Consider the following 15,592-nt stretch of genomic DNA (forward strand, 5'->3'; position numbering starts at 1 on the left):
TTCCCACAGACTTCCCACTGAGGTGCCTTGATACAGCACTCTGGGAACAGCCTATTCGTTCAGAAATGTCTTTCTGTGTCTTACCCTCTTGCTTGAGGGTGTCAATAGTGGCCTTCTGGACAGCAGTCAGGTCGGCAGTCTTACCCATGATTGGGGTTTTGAGTGATGAACCAGGCTGGGAGTTTTAAAGGCCTCAGGAATCTTTTGCAGGTGTTTAGAGTTAACTCGTTGATTCAGATGATTAGGTTCATAGCTCGTTTAGAGACCCTTTTAATGATATGCTAATTTTGTGAGATAGGAATTTTGGGTTTTCATGAGCTGTATGCCAAAATCATCCGTATTAAGACAATAAAAGACCTGAAATATTTCAGTTAGTGTGCAATGAATCTAAAATATATGAATGTTAAATTTTCATCATGACATTATGGAAAATAATGAACTTTATCACAATATGCTAATTTTTTGAGAAGGACCTGTATATGTAACCCATTTCATTTTGTTATTTCACGCATCCACATGGCCTTAGTCATTTTCAGTCAGCGTTCTTTATGAAACAGGCTTTAAAAATCCCTTAAACAAGGTGTTCTCAAAGTGGGGGTCAGGACCCCCTAAGAGGGTCGCAAGACACCAAGTGCGGGGTCGGATGATTTGAGATCATCATGATGTGACACCTGAGCTGTACACAGGACCAAAAGGAACAAAATTAAATAAATATATACTGAAATAAGTATGTGCACCATTAAATTATGAAATGCACAAATAAATAATTGTATCACATGACATAATTAAATATACCAGTTTAAATGATGAAATTAAGTAATTAAAAAATGAATAAATGTTTTAGCTTTAGCTCATTTAGGTTTGCTGGCATTTGTCAATGCAAAGCTTTCTTAAGATAGCGCTGCGTCATTTCAGTCCACGTTAGGGCTGAAACAACTGGATTGATCGCAAATAAACGATTATTGAAATATTTGTCAACTAATATAGGAATCAAATAATAGTTAACTGGTGTATACAGACTCTAAAACATGCTATTTGCTGAAAGACCAACCCAGTCAGAGCAGTAATGAAACTAAAACTATGCGGAAAATATATACATTTTACATTTAAGATGAAAAACCTTTGTCTGTAAATATGCTCTGTCCAGAACTCCTCAAGTGGCCTAGCTTTATCCTCACCTAGTTCAAATTCTGTAAAAGATCTCCTATTAGGCATCATCTGCTATCCCATTATTAAACGATTTATTGAAAGAATAGTCAACACATTAATTACTTAGCAAAATAATGGTTAGTTGCAGCCCTAGTCTGCATATGCACAGAGACTGGTCTTTATTGGTTAATGACACAATATAAAATTCTCTGAAATGTTTGAATAACAAAATTATTATTTGGGACTATTTTTATAACTGTGAAATTACTTTTTGGCTCAATGCTCTTGAGCTGGAACATAAAGACTGCCTTGAAAAATATTCATACTATATTTTATATTATAAATATACCATATTTTAAATTCTGTCATGTAACAACCACAAACGTCTCTGTATTTTATTCCAATTTTATGAGACGGACCAACACATCATAATAGTTGAATAATTGTAAAAGTGGGGTGTAATGATATATGGTTGCATTTGTTTACAAACAAAAACTGTGGAGGAGCTGTACATATCCAAAGCTCAGGTGGTAGAGTCTTTCACCAGGACATCTGTTAGTTCTCTGCTCCACAAATATGGCCTTCAGGGAATAGTGACAAGAAGAAAATCCCTAGAAAGTGTCATTTGCAGTTTGCTATAAGCCAGGAGGCAACACATCAAACGTGAAGAAAGGTGCTCTACTCTGCACATCACAGCTCTTCATATAATGTTGGTGATAGCAGATGTCTATTGCTTTACAAGCAGTTTGTCAGAATCATTTGTCCGTAGTTGTAACAGTCAGGAGAAAAGTTTTATTACTATTATTGTTTGGGTCATATTTCTTTGAGCCCTTTACTGACTTGAAATCAGCATGATAAATGGGTTATTACATCTGGCCTTTGACGTCTGCATGAAATTCCAGCTCTGACTTGTCTTTGCAAAGCATTTATTCACGGTTGATCTTCAATAAACCTACCGTTGTCCTTAATAACCTGTTCATCTCTTTTAACAATGTTATTTGCAAACTTCTTTTGTTGAACTTAGTCTGTGAAGCATCCCAATCTAAATGTAACCATCTTACATTAATCACTGTATTAGTCTAACATCACAATTTATGAATAAACCAGGGGTCTAGTGGCACAAAGCAGGCTCTGCACAGTGTCAACAAACCAGTAATGGGAATTTTTGGCCATAGCTATTCCATCAGGGCTCATGTTATCCTGCAGCATGTGGATGAAGGTGGAGTGGAACCTGCTGTTAGGAACATGGTCTTGGGAAAAAGCTTCACTGTTCTCAGTGATCTCCAGTTTCTGGCTCCTCTGTGCACCCACGAGGTACATACTCCAAGAGTCTTCAGGTACAGGGGTGGGGTCATGGTGCTCACAAACCTGGCATAAAGGATGGACATACAAATGAGTGTGCTACTGCAAAGTAGTGCATAATGTGAAGTGGGAGAAAAATAATGCATAGTTTTCAAACTGAAACTATGCATAATCTGAACTTGTTTTGCAGTGTGTCTCTACCACGTTTGCTTATCTAGACACCGACATTTTTGTCCATTCTACTTTGACTAATAACTCGGACTCAGAATGGATGGAGAGCATCTTTCAGCAGCAATTTTCAAGTCTTGCCACAGATTCTCAATTAGAGTTAGTGCTGGACTTTGACCTGGCCGTCCTATCGGATAAATGTTTTGATCTTTTTTGGGTCTGGGACCCCATCATAATGCATCTGTCCCACTGAACACAACGGTGAACCTAGGCCCCAGTCTCAGCTCTTTTACAGCCTCTAATAGATATTCTTCAAGGACTGCCCTGTATCTAGCTCCCTCCATTTTCCCATCAACTTCAACCAGCTTCCCTTCCCTTGCAGAAGTAAAGCAATCCCACAGTATGATGCTGCCAATACCACATTTAACTTTGGGGCTGATGCGTTCAGAGTGATATGGGGCATTAGTTTCCAACGACTGTTCAGTTTTGTTCTCATCTGCCCAGACCACCTTCTTCAACTTGTTTGCCATATTCCCCACATGGCTTGTGGCAAACTACAGGGAGGGCTTCATATGGCTTTCCTCTAACAATGGTGTTCTTCCTGCCATTTCTCCATGAAGACCAGTTTTGTGGGGTCTTCATCTGAGTTTTGGATCTTAGCAGTTCCTCCAGCGTTACCAGGGACTTCCTGGCTGCTTCTCTGAAAAATGCTCTCCTTGCTTGGCCTGTCATTTAAGGTGAACAGCCATGTCTTGGTAGGTGTGCATTTGTTACATTCTGTTTCCATTTATGGATGATGGATCAAACCATCCCCTGTGGGCAGTCCGAAGCATGGGATATGTTTTTATAACCTAATTGTGCTTTAAACCTCTTCACAACTTTATCCCTGACCCGCCCCAATATCAGCTGAAGTAACTCAAATAAACCAGACATGTTGCTGGTGATTAATGGCCTACAGAAGGCCTGGTTGTTGCATATCACTGTGCTTCAGAGGAAATGTTCATGTCGTTTATAAAGAAAAATAAAGGTTGCAGCAAATAATACCTGAAGGACCAGATGCTCCTCTCCACATATGGCATTCCACTTGCTCCATGAGAAGGCACAAGCAGATGCAAAGAGGGCCATCTGCTCATATACAGCCTGTTCGGAAAGTGATTCCTGAAAAAGAGAGGAAGCAAGCAGAGCATTATCTGATGCTGCAAGAAACAGAATGCAATTTTCAGATTTGCACAACCATTTTTGGCTGGGCCCAGTCAAACGTAGCAGCACCCTTTCTGCGGTTCCTTCTGTGGACGGTCGGTTTTAATATTGTGGGTCCTCCACGTAGCATCTTGTGATCTAGAGTTAGTCTAACATTTTGTGGTGTGTATTAAATCTTGTGCCGTGTCGATGGGATTGTTAAACTCATTTAACTTTAATATAAAACAAATTTGAAGCATGTTGCTCATTTTGAAGAAGTCTACCATCCCTAACACACATAACCAAATAGAACATGAACATCGCTCAATTCCTGTATCTTTTTGCAACATTACAAAGTGAAACTGAAGGATGCAGACCTTCTTGCAGATGCTGATGTATTTGTGCGTGTGCTCGTTTACAAAGATGTTGATCCCCGCCTTGAGCATGGCTTTCTGCAGGGCAGGTCCGCTCATCCACTTCCCCACGAGGTGAGAGAGGCCTCTCTCCTGCTCCAGCTGCAGCATACACTGATCATTCTGTTCATCAAATTCAAACAAATTGTAAACACTGAGCCTCACGTCTTATTTTCCTGTCCTGCGATTACGTCTGGTTTTAAACCAAAACATGGTACAGCTGTTGGAATATGGTAATCAGCTGTTTTACTGTGCATGGAAAACAACCACATGACACAAGATGCATAATTTAGTAATGTTTGACATAATAAACATTTAAAAGAACTTTTGTTGGTTTTTGAAAATGTTTTAAGTTTCTATTTATAAAATGTTGGGGAACCAAACTATTAAATAATAATATAACAAAATACTTGAAGCATGGTTGTCGTGACATTAAAATATGTAAACAGAGGAAATATTTACATTTGTGAGCTGATTTGCAAGTGTAACTCTTATCCCTTAAAATACCCCTTTTACTTTTTTTTTTGCTAGTATTTATTTTAAAAGAATTTTTTTTTTGTTCAGTCCCATATATAGTCGCTTTCGGGCTAAAACCTTGTAACTCCATTTTCTGTCATTTTTGTTTTCTTGTGAAAATCAACCCTATTGATCACTCTTCACATCTGTCTGGTGTTTCATTGGCACATTTCCGGTGAAAAGTATCAAACAAGAGCATGTAAATATGAGGAAACGGTTTGAATTTACGTGTGGAAGCAAGATCCAAGTTTCATTTTTAGAGACACAAGGTTTTGGTCTGACAACAGTGATATGTGAATTATTTTTTGAGGGGATGGAGTGGTATTATCTTAGCCTGGGAGTGTGAAAATTGGGAGCAACACTAATTCTGATCAGTTTCTATTTCTTGTGCAAAGTTGTTGAGTCCTCAAAATATTTTTTCCCAGCCCATAAGTTCAAATTGGTAGATTTAAAGTACATTAAAACACATTTACACCTATTGGGAATCAATAAAACATTAATTCTGAATGGAATGGAATCAAGTTTTAATTTAAACCAAATTGGGCTGCACGGTGGCGCAGTTGCCTTGCAGCAAGAAGGTCCTGGGTTCAATTCCTGGCCGGGGGTCTTTCTACATGGAGTTTGCATGTTCTCCCCGTGCATGCGTGAGTTTTCACCAGGTACTTTGGCTTCCTCCCACAGTCCAAAAACATGACTGTTAGGTTAATTGGTCTCTCTAAATTGCCCTTAGGTGTGAATGAGTGTGTGTATGGTTGTTTGTCCTGTATGTCTCTGTGTTGCCCTGCGATGGATTGGTGACCTGTCCGGGGTGGACCCCGCCTCCTGCCTGTAGACTGCTGGAGATAGGCACCAGCCTCCCCGTGACCCACTATGGGAGAAGTGGTATAGAAGATGAATAGAAGAATATAAACCAAATTTCAATGTTCCTGTATTCAAAAAATACGTTTTGAATGGGACGTAATGGCACAAAAATGAAGGGACGCAGATTGCTCTGTTAAGTTTAAAAAGTTCTTGACCTTATTCAATTTCCATCAACATGGTTAAGGGTTAACTACAAGTACATCTAAAAACCTGTGTGAAAAAATTCAATATTTTTTGTCACTCATTTCAGAAAGTGAAACTCATATAGATTCATTACACATGGAGAGAATTTTTTCAAGCCTTTATTTCTTGTCATTTTGGTGATTATGGCTTTACAGATAATGAAAACCCAAAATTCAGTGGCATTGAAAATGGAATATTGTGCTGAAGTTAAAAATTAGAAACTCATGGCGTCACACATTAATTAACTCAAAACACCTGCAAATGTTTCCTGAGCCTCTAAATGGTCTCAGTCTGGGTCAGTAGGCTACAGAGCCATGGGGAAGACTGCTGATTGGACAGAAGACAGTCATTTAGACCCACCACCAGGAGGGTAAGCCACAAAAGGTCATCGCTAAAGAAGCTGGATGTTCAGAGTGCTGTATTTAAGCAAAATCATAGAAAGATAAGTGGAAGGAAAATGTGTGGTAGGCAAAGGTGTACCAGCAACAGGGATAAACACAACTTTTACAGGATTGTCCAGCAAAATCCATTCAAGAATTTGGGGGTGCTTCACAAGGAGTGGACTGAGGTTGGAGTCACTGCATCAAGACCCACTATGCAAAGACAAATCCTATCCTGAACCAGAGACCACATGAAAAGAGTCTTACCTGGGCTAAGGAGAAAAATAACTGACCTGTTGCTCAGTGGTCCAATGTCCTTCTTTCAGATGAAAGTACAGTTTAAATTTCATTTGCAAGTCAAAGACCTGGAGTCTGGAGGAAGAGTGGATTGAGTGCTTCAGTGATGATTTGGGGTCCATGTCATCTGCTGGTGTTGGTCCACTGTTTTCTGAAGTCCACAGTCGATGTAGCCATCTACCAGGACATTCTAGAGCACTTCATGCTTCCTTCTCCTGACAAGCTGTATCGAGATGCTGCTTTCATTTTCCACATTGCCAAAGGTGCCAACAGCTGGTTCAATGACAGTGGTGTCACTGAGCTTAACTGGCCATCTAACTAGAATATTGAGATATTTCTAATTTTCCAAGATTCAAAATTTTGGGTTTTCATTTTCTGTAGCCATTATCACGCAAATTACAAGAAATAATCTCTATGTGTAATACAGTTATATATGAGTTTCAGTTTCTGAAATGAGTAACAAAAAATATTGAACCTTTTCAAAATATTCAAATGTTTTTAGATGTACCTGTATAAACCTAAAATGAGCAGAGTTTGTTTGTGACTTTATTGTAAACTGACCTGAAGGAAAAGATATTTGGACAAACAGGTCTACACTCAGGGAAATATTTTGATAACAGGTGATATTTGATGGAAATGTGCTTTGTATCCCAAAAGGTTTGTTTGGTTGCTGAACCAGTAACCAGTGAAAATGTAAACAGCTTTAGCTGTTGTGGTAGTTGCTTGTCACGTTAGCTGGCATGGAGAGATGGCTGTCACCTCAATTGTAAATGCATGTGTGTAGTAAGAGCTGCATTCTTTTCTCAATTCATCTATGAAAGACTTTTCTTCTTCAGTGAGATATCAACTAATATAACTATCAACCTAATCAGTATTTAATTGTGCCTAACAAAACTTGAGTGACGGAGGATACAGTTTTGAGCTGTGGACGTTCAAACTTCAAATTTCCTTAAAGTCACTGAAGTCGCAAAAAAACATGTTTTTGTTACATATTTCCCTCTTAACTGAATAAATGCAAAATGTCTTTATTTCAGTCTTAAGAAACTGCCAATGAAGACATTAAATTCAACTTTTTTTGAGAAATATTAATGCAAAACCAAATTGTTCAGCAATTAAATGAAGTCATTTCGACTGAAATCTCTAAATGTTTGGTTCCAAAAGATCCAGCAGATTCAACATCCTGCAGCAGCAGGGATTCCACATGTACAGAACAAGTCCCTTGCCTGAATGGTGATGGTGATGTTAATGAATGCTCCCTTGACCATAAAAAGAGCAGAATCCTGGCCCAGCGGCCGCAGCTCCCAGCTCTGAAAAGGAAGGTTGGCGTAGGTCTTCTGCATCAGCGCAAAGGTCTGGAATGTTTCCATCTTAAAGGAGATTTTGGCTCCTGCCTCTTCGTAGGAGACATCGGTGACGCCGTCCCTTCTCCACTGCTCATCTGGGTGTGTAGAAGCCAGTGTTGGTGAGAGTGCCATGCAAAAGCATTCATTCCCTTGGAGCTTTTTAACATTTTGACACATTATAACCTCAGACTTCAGTGTATTTTATCAGCATTTTATGTGATAGACCAACATAGAGTAGAGCATAATTATGAAGTGGAAGGAATTATTTTTCATTTCATGCAACAAAATATGAAAAGATTTAAGTAACATGAAAACTACTGCACAACTTCTGATGTAATTTCTGCTGTATGTACCTCCAGCATCCCAGCGAGCCACAAGTGGAGGTTCCATGTAAACCACCCAGTCAGGAAGGGCAATGGACACCCCAACCGGGGGGCACGCCTCACCTTTCGGCCTCTTTGTTGGGTAAGGGAACACCCTCAGCCCATCCACAATCTAGAAGAATAAACCATGGATCTCTGAGAATATGCTCAACTCAACCTGAGCTGCAAGTGCAGCTTTCAGTGGTAAAACCCTGTCGTAATCACCTGCAGTATTGTATAACCTCTTTTCCTGATAGGCTGAGGTGGGAGGTGAAGGAGGTCATAGTAGAAAACCCCACCCAGGGAAGTGTACTCCATTATATCTACAACCTGGGCTCCATTTCCTGTCATTGCAACTTGAGGAACAGTTGGATCTGTAGCTGTGGACAGACATGGTCATTTTATTTCTAGGTGGATGACTATATATAGAGGTAGGTTTCAAAGAGAAATGTCACATGTAAACTCCAAGTATTCTTCCTTTTTGTTTGATCTTTCAAAGTTTCTAGTTTCTTTAAGATGGTTCTCCTACAATCCAGCGTTCTTCGGAAATGAAGAAGCCCTTTGGATGTGAGGAGAAACATCTTCAAGAACTCAAATTTAAAAATGAAACTAACTGGAACAACTGAAAAGAGAGTTGTGCAAGTTTGACCGGAGTATGTCACAGAGGTTTCATGAAGACCTCAGGGGAAGGTATCAGCTTTTAAAAGAGAATTAAAAAGATCTAATTTCAAAATTCTACATCAAGTTTTTTTTCTTTACTTGGAACATCAGCAAAATCCAGGCTGGACATGTGACCACTGAGTGCTTCCATCTGTGTAAATATCTGGCTCTTGCTGTCCTCTGAACCCTGTACGCTGCTGTTTCTGGACTGCAGACTGGCTGAGCTCTGAGAGAAACACACAGTTAAAACGACAGCATTGCTCTTGATATTCGGACCTAAACACTGATTCATTTGACCCACCTGTTTTTTGTCGGACTCCTGGATGGACAGCTTCTTCTCCCCCATTATCTGCTTCTCAGACTGATGTCTGATCCTGGCCAGCATTGACAGGTGGTCATAGTGGGTGTGGAGGATCCTTACGGCGATGTCGCTCACAGCCAGTTGCATAGGAAGCCTAAACCCCATACCAGCTTCCTCAAAGTCAAGCTCCTTAAAGCTGAAAACGGAATATCTTAACCAGTGAGTTTGTCAGTGGGAGAGCAAGGAAAGGATTTGTATTTTCTCAACAGTTTTACACACAAACTTTGGATTTTTAAAGAGGTTGGCCCAGAGACACAGTGTTGACGTTTCATTTTTGGACACAGTTTGCATGTTTCTTGTGTCAGGGTCGATGTTTTCGCCTGCTCCCTGCAACCGCAACGAAATAGGAGGCTTTGTCAAAACAGGTTTCCACATATTAGGATCTTATTGTGCTAGCATGAAAACCGCTCAATTTTGACCTACCTTTAGGATCTTCTCAGCTATAGAAAGGTGTTTAGAATGGAGAAGCTCCTGTACATCTCTGAGAGCCTCTTGGTACATCAGGATCTCTTTTGGATCTTTGGTCTCATTCAGAAGCTCCTCCAGCTCTTCAAACAGCTATAAATAAGACCCTTGTTTTTACAGCGCCTTGCAAAAGTACTCTCACTTCATAAACTTGTTTACATTTTGCCACATTACAGCCACAAACTAATGGATTTTATTTGGATTTGTTCCATTTATCCTGTTCTGTTTAGCATATAGCCTCCCTGAGCTAACACTGTGCAGAACCACCTTTCGCGACATTTACAATTTTAGGACTTTTGGGGTGTGCATGCACCATCTTTGCACATCTACACTGTCATGTCATTTTGGCCCCTTTTTTACTGGAGAACAGCTCAAACTCAGTAAGATCGGACAAAGTGTGGCTGTAAACATTATTTTCAAGCCTTGACACAGATTCTCACTCGATTCATGCCTGTACTTTGACTAGGCTATTCCAACACATGAAAATGATTTGATCTGAATCATCCCTTTGTAGCTCTAGCTACATGTTCGGGGTCGTCCTCCTGGAACGTGAACATCTCCAGTCTCAAGTCTGCTGTGGCCTCCAACAGGTTTTTTTCTAGGATTATCTCTTTTAATTATAAACAATTTCAAGAACCATGTTTAATGGTTTCTTCCACTTCACAGGTATGTGTTACATTAAGGTTCATGTAATAAATGTGAAAAAGTTGAAATGTTCTACATAAGTTTAAAAAAATTTTCCATTAATAAAATTTACCAACTGTAATTAATTAAAATGTTAATTGACTAATTTATTTATTTAATTATTTACAGTACATACAGATACTCACCTGTACCGCTTTGCTGCACAGCTGAAGCTCCTCTGCAACGTTGGACTCTGAGTCATCCCTCCACAAGCTGATAAATGTATTGACCCCCCGCTGGTCTTTTGGGTCTGGGACACCATCACAACGCATGTATCTCTCCCACTGAACACAAAGAGTGGGCAGCATCGTTATGCTCAATTTTCAACAACTACCAATGGGTAACTTAACCTTAAATCCCTAATTTATTGAAAATGTAATTTGTGTATTTTATTCTGCATTATTCTGTGTGACATGCCCAAAAATCATTTCAAACTGCAAAGTGTGTCTTTTTTATATTTAAATGTTTAAATAAATCAGATTATCATGAATTGCCTACTTCAGCCTTTTCTGCAGCATCCATCCTCCATTTGATTATTGCAGAGTTGTTTTCCTCCAGCAGATGATGCAGTTCATTCAGCTCATTCTCTCTGCTCTCCAAAGCCTACCAGCAAATGTACAAAATTATTTTATACACACTACAGAAAACAAAAACAACAGAGATAGCAATTTCAAGGCAAAACAAGGTATAATAAAAGCCTGTGATTGGTTGTCAAAAATGGGTTTTTCCCCCAAACGTTCTTTTTATTTGATTCACTTGGCTGTAAATGTTGATTTACATATAGTAGATTTGAATAAGAAAATGCTTTCAGTTGCACTGATTGCTGAGAGTTTCAGTTTATAAAAGCGCTGCAGAGGTGATTTGTGATTACCCCTCTGCCTATAAAGGCAAACATATAGATATGTGGGAGGGGGTAACAGATGAGAATAAGATCAGCCATTACCCCCCACTCCCCCTCCAACCCCCCACCGCACCACCAGCACCAACAGAAGAAGACTGTCATCCATCATCTGGCACATATCTCTTTAAAACCAACCTTCCTGTTTGAAAGGGTTTGTCTCCCAATGAGGTCCTTTCAAAGTCTAAATGTATTATATTTACAAGAGTAAAGAACTTAAACCTAATAGAAATAAGGAGTTTTCTTTCATCACATTAGCTACTCATGGAAGTGAGAATTCTTAGAAATATTGCCCAAGGGTTTAGAGTATATTCTTCAGCAATCCTACCATCTCTTCTAGCCTTTGTATCTCCTCCTGCTTTCTCCTGTTTTCCAATCTGTCCTGTTCTTCTCTTTCGGCCTGCAGCTGGGCAGCTTCTGGAGACCAACAGGACACCAAATAAAAGCAAAATCACCTCATCGCTGCAGGTTGAAAGCAAATATTTACAGAGGCTGTATAAAAAGACGCATCACTTTTTTACTCAGTGTTTGAGATTAAAACAGATAAAACATTTCCTTTTTTAGGTCAGTTAGGATCAAAACCTTCTATTTTCTAAGACGAGAGAATAGAATAGTAGAGCTAAGAGAATTTTTTTCTTCCTTCTTCAAATTCAGAAGTTTACATTCACTAAGATCACAATCCTTGTTGAACAATCTGGGAAAAGCTCAAATCATAATCAAAAGATTAAAAAAATTATTATCAAAAGATATTGTCGAGGCTTTGGTAACTTTGCTAATTCCCATTATTGGCATTAAAATGAGCCACAAGTCAAACATACTGCTGTTTTGGGTGTCATCATGGAAAAATCTAAAGAAATTTGCCAAGATATCTAGAAGAGATCTGTGGACCTCCACCAACTTTCTTCATCCTGTGGTGCAACTTTCAGATGCCTAAATCAACCACATTTATCTGTTCAAGCAATACAATAAAGTCTGACCACCATGGGAATGTCCAGCCATTACATCGTTCAGGAAGGAGACGGGTTGTGTGTATCAGAGATGGACAGGTTTTGGGGTAAAATGTTCGTATTGGGCCCAGAACAAAAGCAAAAGATCTTGTGAAGATGCTGGCTGAAGCTGGTCAGACAGTGTCATTAAGTACAGTGAATTAAGTACATGGGCTGAAAGGCCACTCAGAGAGGAAGAAGCCATTACGGCATACACAACAAGCCTACAGGTTATAGTTTGCAAATGCAGACGAAGGTTCAGCAAACTATGGTGAGAAGCTTGAGGAAAGATAACCAAAATCTTAGACCTAAGTGATGCATTTTAGCCAAATGATAATAATTTAATTAATTCTAACTGACCAAATACAGAAACAACTTTCGAATCATTCAATGTCAGAAAGTGAGGAAAAAAACATGAAAAAGTACATCTTTTTACATCTGGCTTGAACTCCAACTGTATCTATAAGCTGCAAGAACATTTAGCAGGTTGAGGTTCAAAAGACATTGCTGAATGCATCAAAATAGCTACCTTTATTGAATGAAAGCAGGTATATAAACATGGTACACATTTAGATGGACAGACAGACACATAAGGATTACCTTCCTCCTCTTGCTGCTTCTTTAACCTCTGAGCTTTGGTCATCTTACGTGACTTCTAAAATCATTGGAAATCAGAGTGTTTAACATAGAGGGCTTACTGTTTAAACTGTACTTAGAGACTGGATAATAAATGTTTAAAGTATGAACATTTAAGCATTTATTGCCAGATAAATGGACTGTGTTTATAAAACGAAATGATAAAAGACAAAATGAGCTGAGTGCTTTTTGCTCATACCTTTTTACTCTTGGGTGGCTACCATTCACAGAAAAGAAAGTTACAAAAAGACATGCAAGAAAGCATAAAATCAAGGTTTAACATGAGAAATAAGGATCTGAAGAAGGCAATATTTACATTTATGAATACATTGTTCAGAAAACTGAAATAAGGGTCACACAGAGTGATAGGCAGAGACAGTATTATCGCTAGATAATACGTTAGTTTGAGAGACCCTATTCAGGCCACATCTGATGAAACTCAGGAAAATGAAAGATTTTGACTAATAAACAGCCAAGCTTACTTAAACCTTTACAAACCTTTTGTCATATTTTGACACTTTACAACCACAAACTTAATTATATTTTATTAGGATTTATTTGAGAGATCAAGACAAAGTAAAGAAAAAAAATCTGTGGTGGAAGATTTTTATTTTTTTAGCAGAAATTTAAATCAGAAAAGTATTCAACTCCCTTTTCGCTGATACCCCTAAATAAAACCCAGTATAACCAACTGCCTTTAGAAGTTACATAATAGGTAAATATGCTTTTCTGTAAAGACCTCAGAGGTTTGTTAAGGAGCATTAGAGAAGAAACAGCATCATCAAGACCAAGAACAAAAGTAAACAGATCAGGGATAAAATTATAGAGGCTTAAAGCTAGGTTAGGTTAGCAAATAATATACACTGTGAACATCTCATGGAGAACTTATTAATATATCACTTGAAAGGGTATGGCACAACTCTAAACCTATTTAGACATGGCCATCTACCAAAACTGAACAGCCAAGCAAGGAGAGCATTAATCAGAGAAATACCCAAGAGGTCCTTGTTCAGGTTGTCGAATCTGTGGTCAGGGTGAATATTCGTCATCCATTCATTGTCTTCAGATTATTCAAGATCAGGTCGCAGGGAGAGTAGGTCAAAGAGGGAATAGTCATGTTCTCCACAAATCTGGCGTTTATGGAAGAGTTGCAAGGAGAAGGTCATAAGATGTTCTATTCAAAGTTCGCTACAGGTCACGTAGGGAACACAGCAAACATGTGGAAGAAGGTCCTCTGGTCAGATGAGATCAACACAGAACCTTTTGTCATACAGCAAAACTAAAACTGCCCATCACTCTGAACACACCTTCCTTGTAGTAAGACATGCTATTGGGATGCTTTTCTTCAGCCAGGATAGCAAAGCACGTCAGAGTTGATAGAAAGATGGCTGAATACAGGCAATTCTGGAAGAAAATCTGTTAGAGGCTTCAAAAGATTTGAGACTGTTACAGTGGTTCACCTTCCAGCAATAAAATAACTGTAAACACGCAGCCAGGACTACAATGAATGGTTTAGATAAAGCAGACCTAAATATTAATGAGAAACTGTGGCAATTTAATGTTCAGATGCTATCCATCAAATTGAACCTTGTCTGACTTAGATTTAAATGGCTAGATGAGCTCAGCTGGTATTGCAACAATTGTGACAAAATGTGGTTTTATTGACTCATGAGGGCTAAAGAAAACTGCTTGGCAGATTTTCAGATTTTTAGTTTTAAAAAAATTTTACATTTATGTATTTTTTCTACTACTTCACAACTATGAAATATTTTTGTGTTGGTCTATCACATAAAATCTCAACAAAATACGTTGGAGTTTGTGGATGTAAGAATACACTGTGTTGGGTGTGAAACATTTGTGATAATCAGATTTTAATTATTTATTTTGGCAACTTAAACTCTTCAGTACAAAACATACATATACAGGATTTAGAGGAGTTTTAGAGTATTAAAGACAAAGCTGACGAGAAATAGGCTGAGGTCACACCCAAGCAGGGATAAAAGTAGCAGAAAACCATCATTGCGTTCATGTGAAACAAAGTTGTACAAAATAGTTGGTAGTAGTTGAAGACTGGACAAGTAGTCCGCATTTTTTTTTTTTTATTCTTTTAAGCTGATAAAAAGAAAGCGACTGATCACCCGCTGTTGTTTGCGGAGTTCGCTTTCACCTCCAAAACTACTTTTTCAGGGAATGTTTCAGAATTTTCCTCCATTAAAACAAACTGTTAAAGAAACATGATTTTATGTCCATTTTAAAAATATTTAAGCAAACTGGAAGTAGAGTAAAACACGTTCTGACAAAAAATAATCTAAATATTAATAGTTTTTAATAGACAAAACTTACCATTTTTACTGTACGGGTGAAGTCAGTGTACAGGTAACCGCGGTAACCGGCGCACATGCGTACTCGTATGTTTTTATTTGAGAACGACACGTCACACGGCGCTGAGGACAATATGAATTTAAGAAGTGGGAAAGGAGAAAAATAGACCTCTTCACAACTGGTCAGCTCGAATACATTATCATGTAAGCATACACCCACTGACGATGTGATAAATATGACGCTTAAAATGTAAAGACAGATATAAACACGCGGAGGTCGCTGGACTGCAGCTGGAACGATGCGTTAAAGCAGCCGCCATCTTAGTACGGGGACTCTCCTGTATAAAGCATGGCAGTCTGTTGTTGCAAAGGTCTGTCTACAACAACAGTCATTCGGAATCATCACACAGTTTTACACAGAATACTAA

General features: G+C 38.7%; 1 protein-coding gene across 3 annotated transcripts; it reads right to left on the reverse strand.

Annotated features, from left to right (window-relative positions):
* Window positions 1-1,311: 1,311 nt before the first annotated feature.
* On the reverse strand, window positions 1,312-15,396 carry dnai7 (dynein axonemal intermediate chain 7). 3 transcript variants are annotated; one of them, XM_047367703.1, is made up of 16 exons: window positions 15,187-15,396; window positions 13,043-13,060; window positions 12,808-12,862; window positions 11,550-11,638; window positions 10,822-10,926; window positions 10,470-10,607; window positions 9,598-9,732; window positions 9,398-9,501; window positions 9,115-9,310; window positions 8,913-9,039; window positions 8,379-8,533; window positions 8,145-8,286; window positions 7,672-7,886; window positions 4,218-4,334; window positions 3,664-3,777; window positions 1,312-2,517 (listed from the first exon to the last, which is right to left on the reverse strand). In XM_047367703.1, exons 1-16 carry the CDS (start codon window positions 15,241-15,243, stop codon window positions 2,242-2,244), a joined length of 2,043 nt encoding a protein of 680 aa, XP_047223659.1. In that variant the 5' UTR covers window positions 15,244-15,396; the 3' UTR covers window positions 1,312-2,241. The 3 variants fall into 3 exon arrangements, with proteins under 3 accessions (XP_047223659.1, XP_047223658.1, XP_047223657.1); XM_047367701.1 differs by having other exon boundaries at window positions 1,318-2,517; window positions 4,176-4,334; XM_047367702.1 differs by lacking the exon at window positions 13,043-13,060 and having other exon boundaries at window positions 1,317-2,517; window positions 4,176-4,334.
* Between the last annotated feature and the right edge of the window lie 196 nt (window positions 15,397-15,592).

Source organism: Girardinichthys multiradiatus, chromosome 6, assembly GCF_021462225.1.
Source record: "Girardinichthys multiradiatus isolate DD_20200921_A chromosome 6, DD_fGirMul_XY1, whole genome shotgun sequence".
NCBI lineage: Eukaryota > Metazoa > Chordata > Actinopteri > Cyprinodontiformes > Goodeidae > Girardinichthys > Girardinichthys multiradiatus.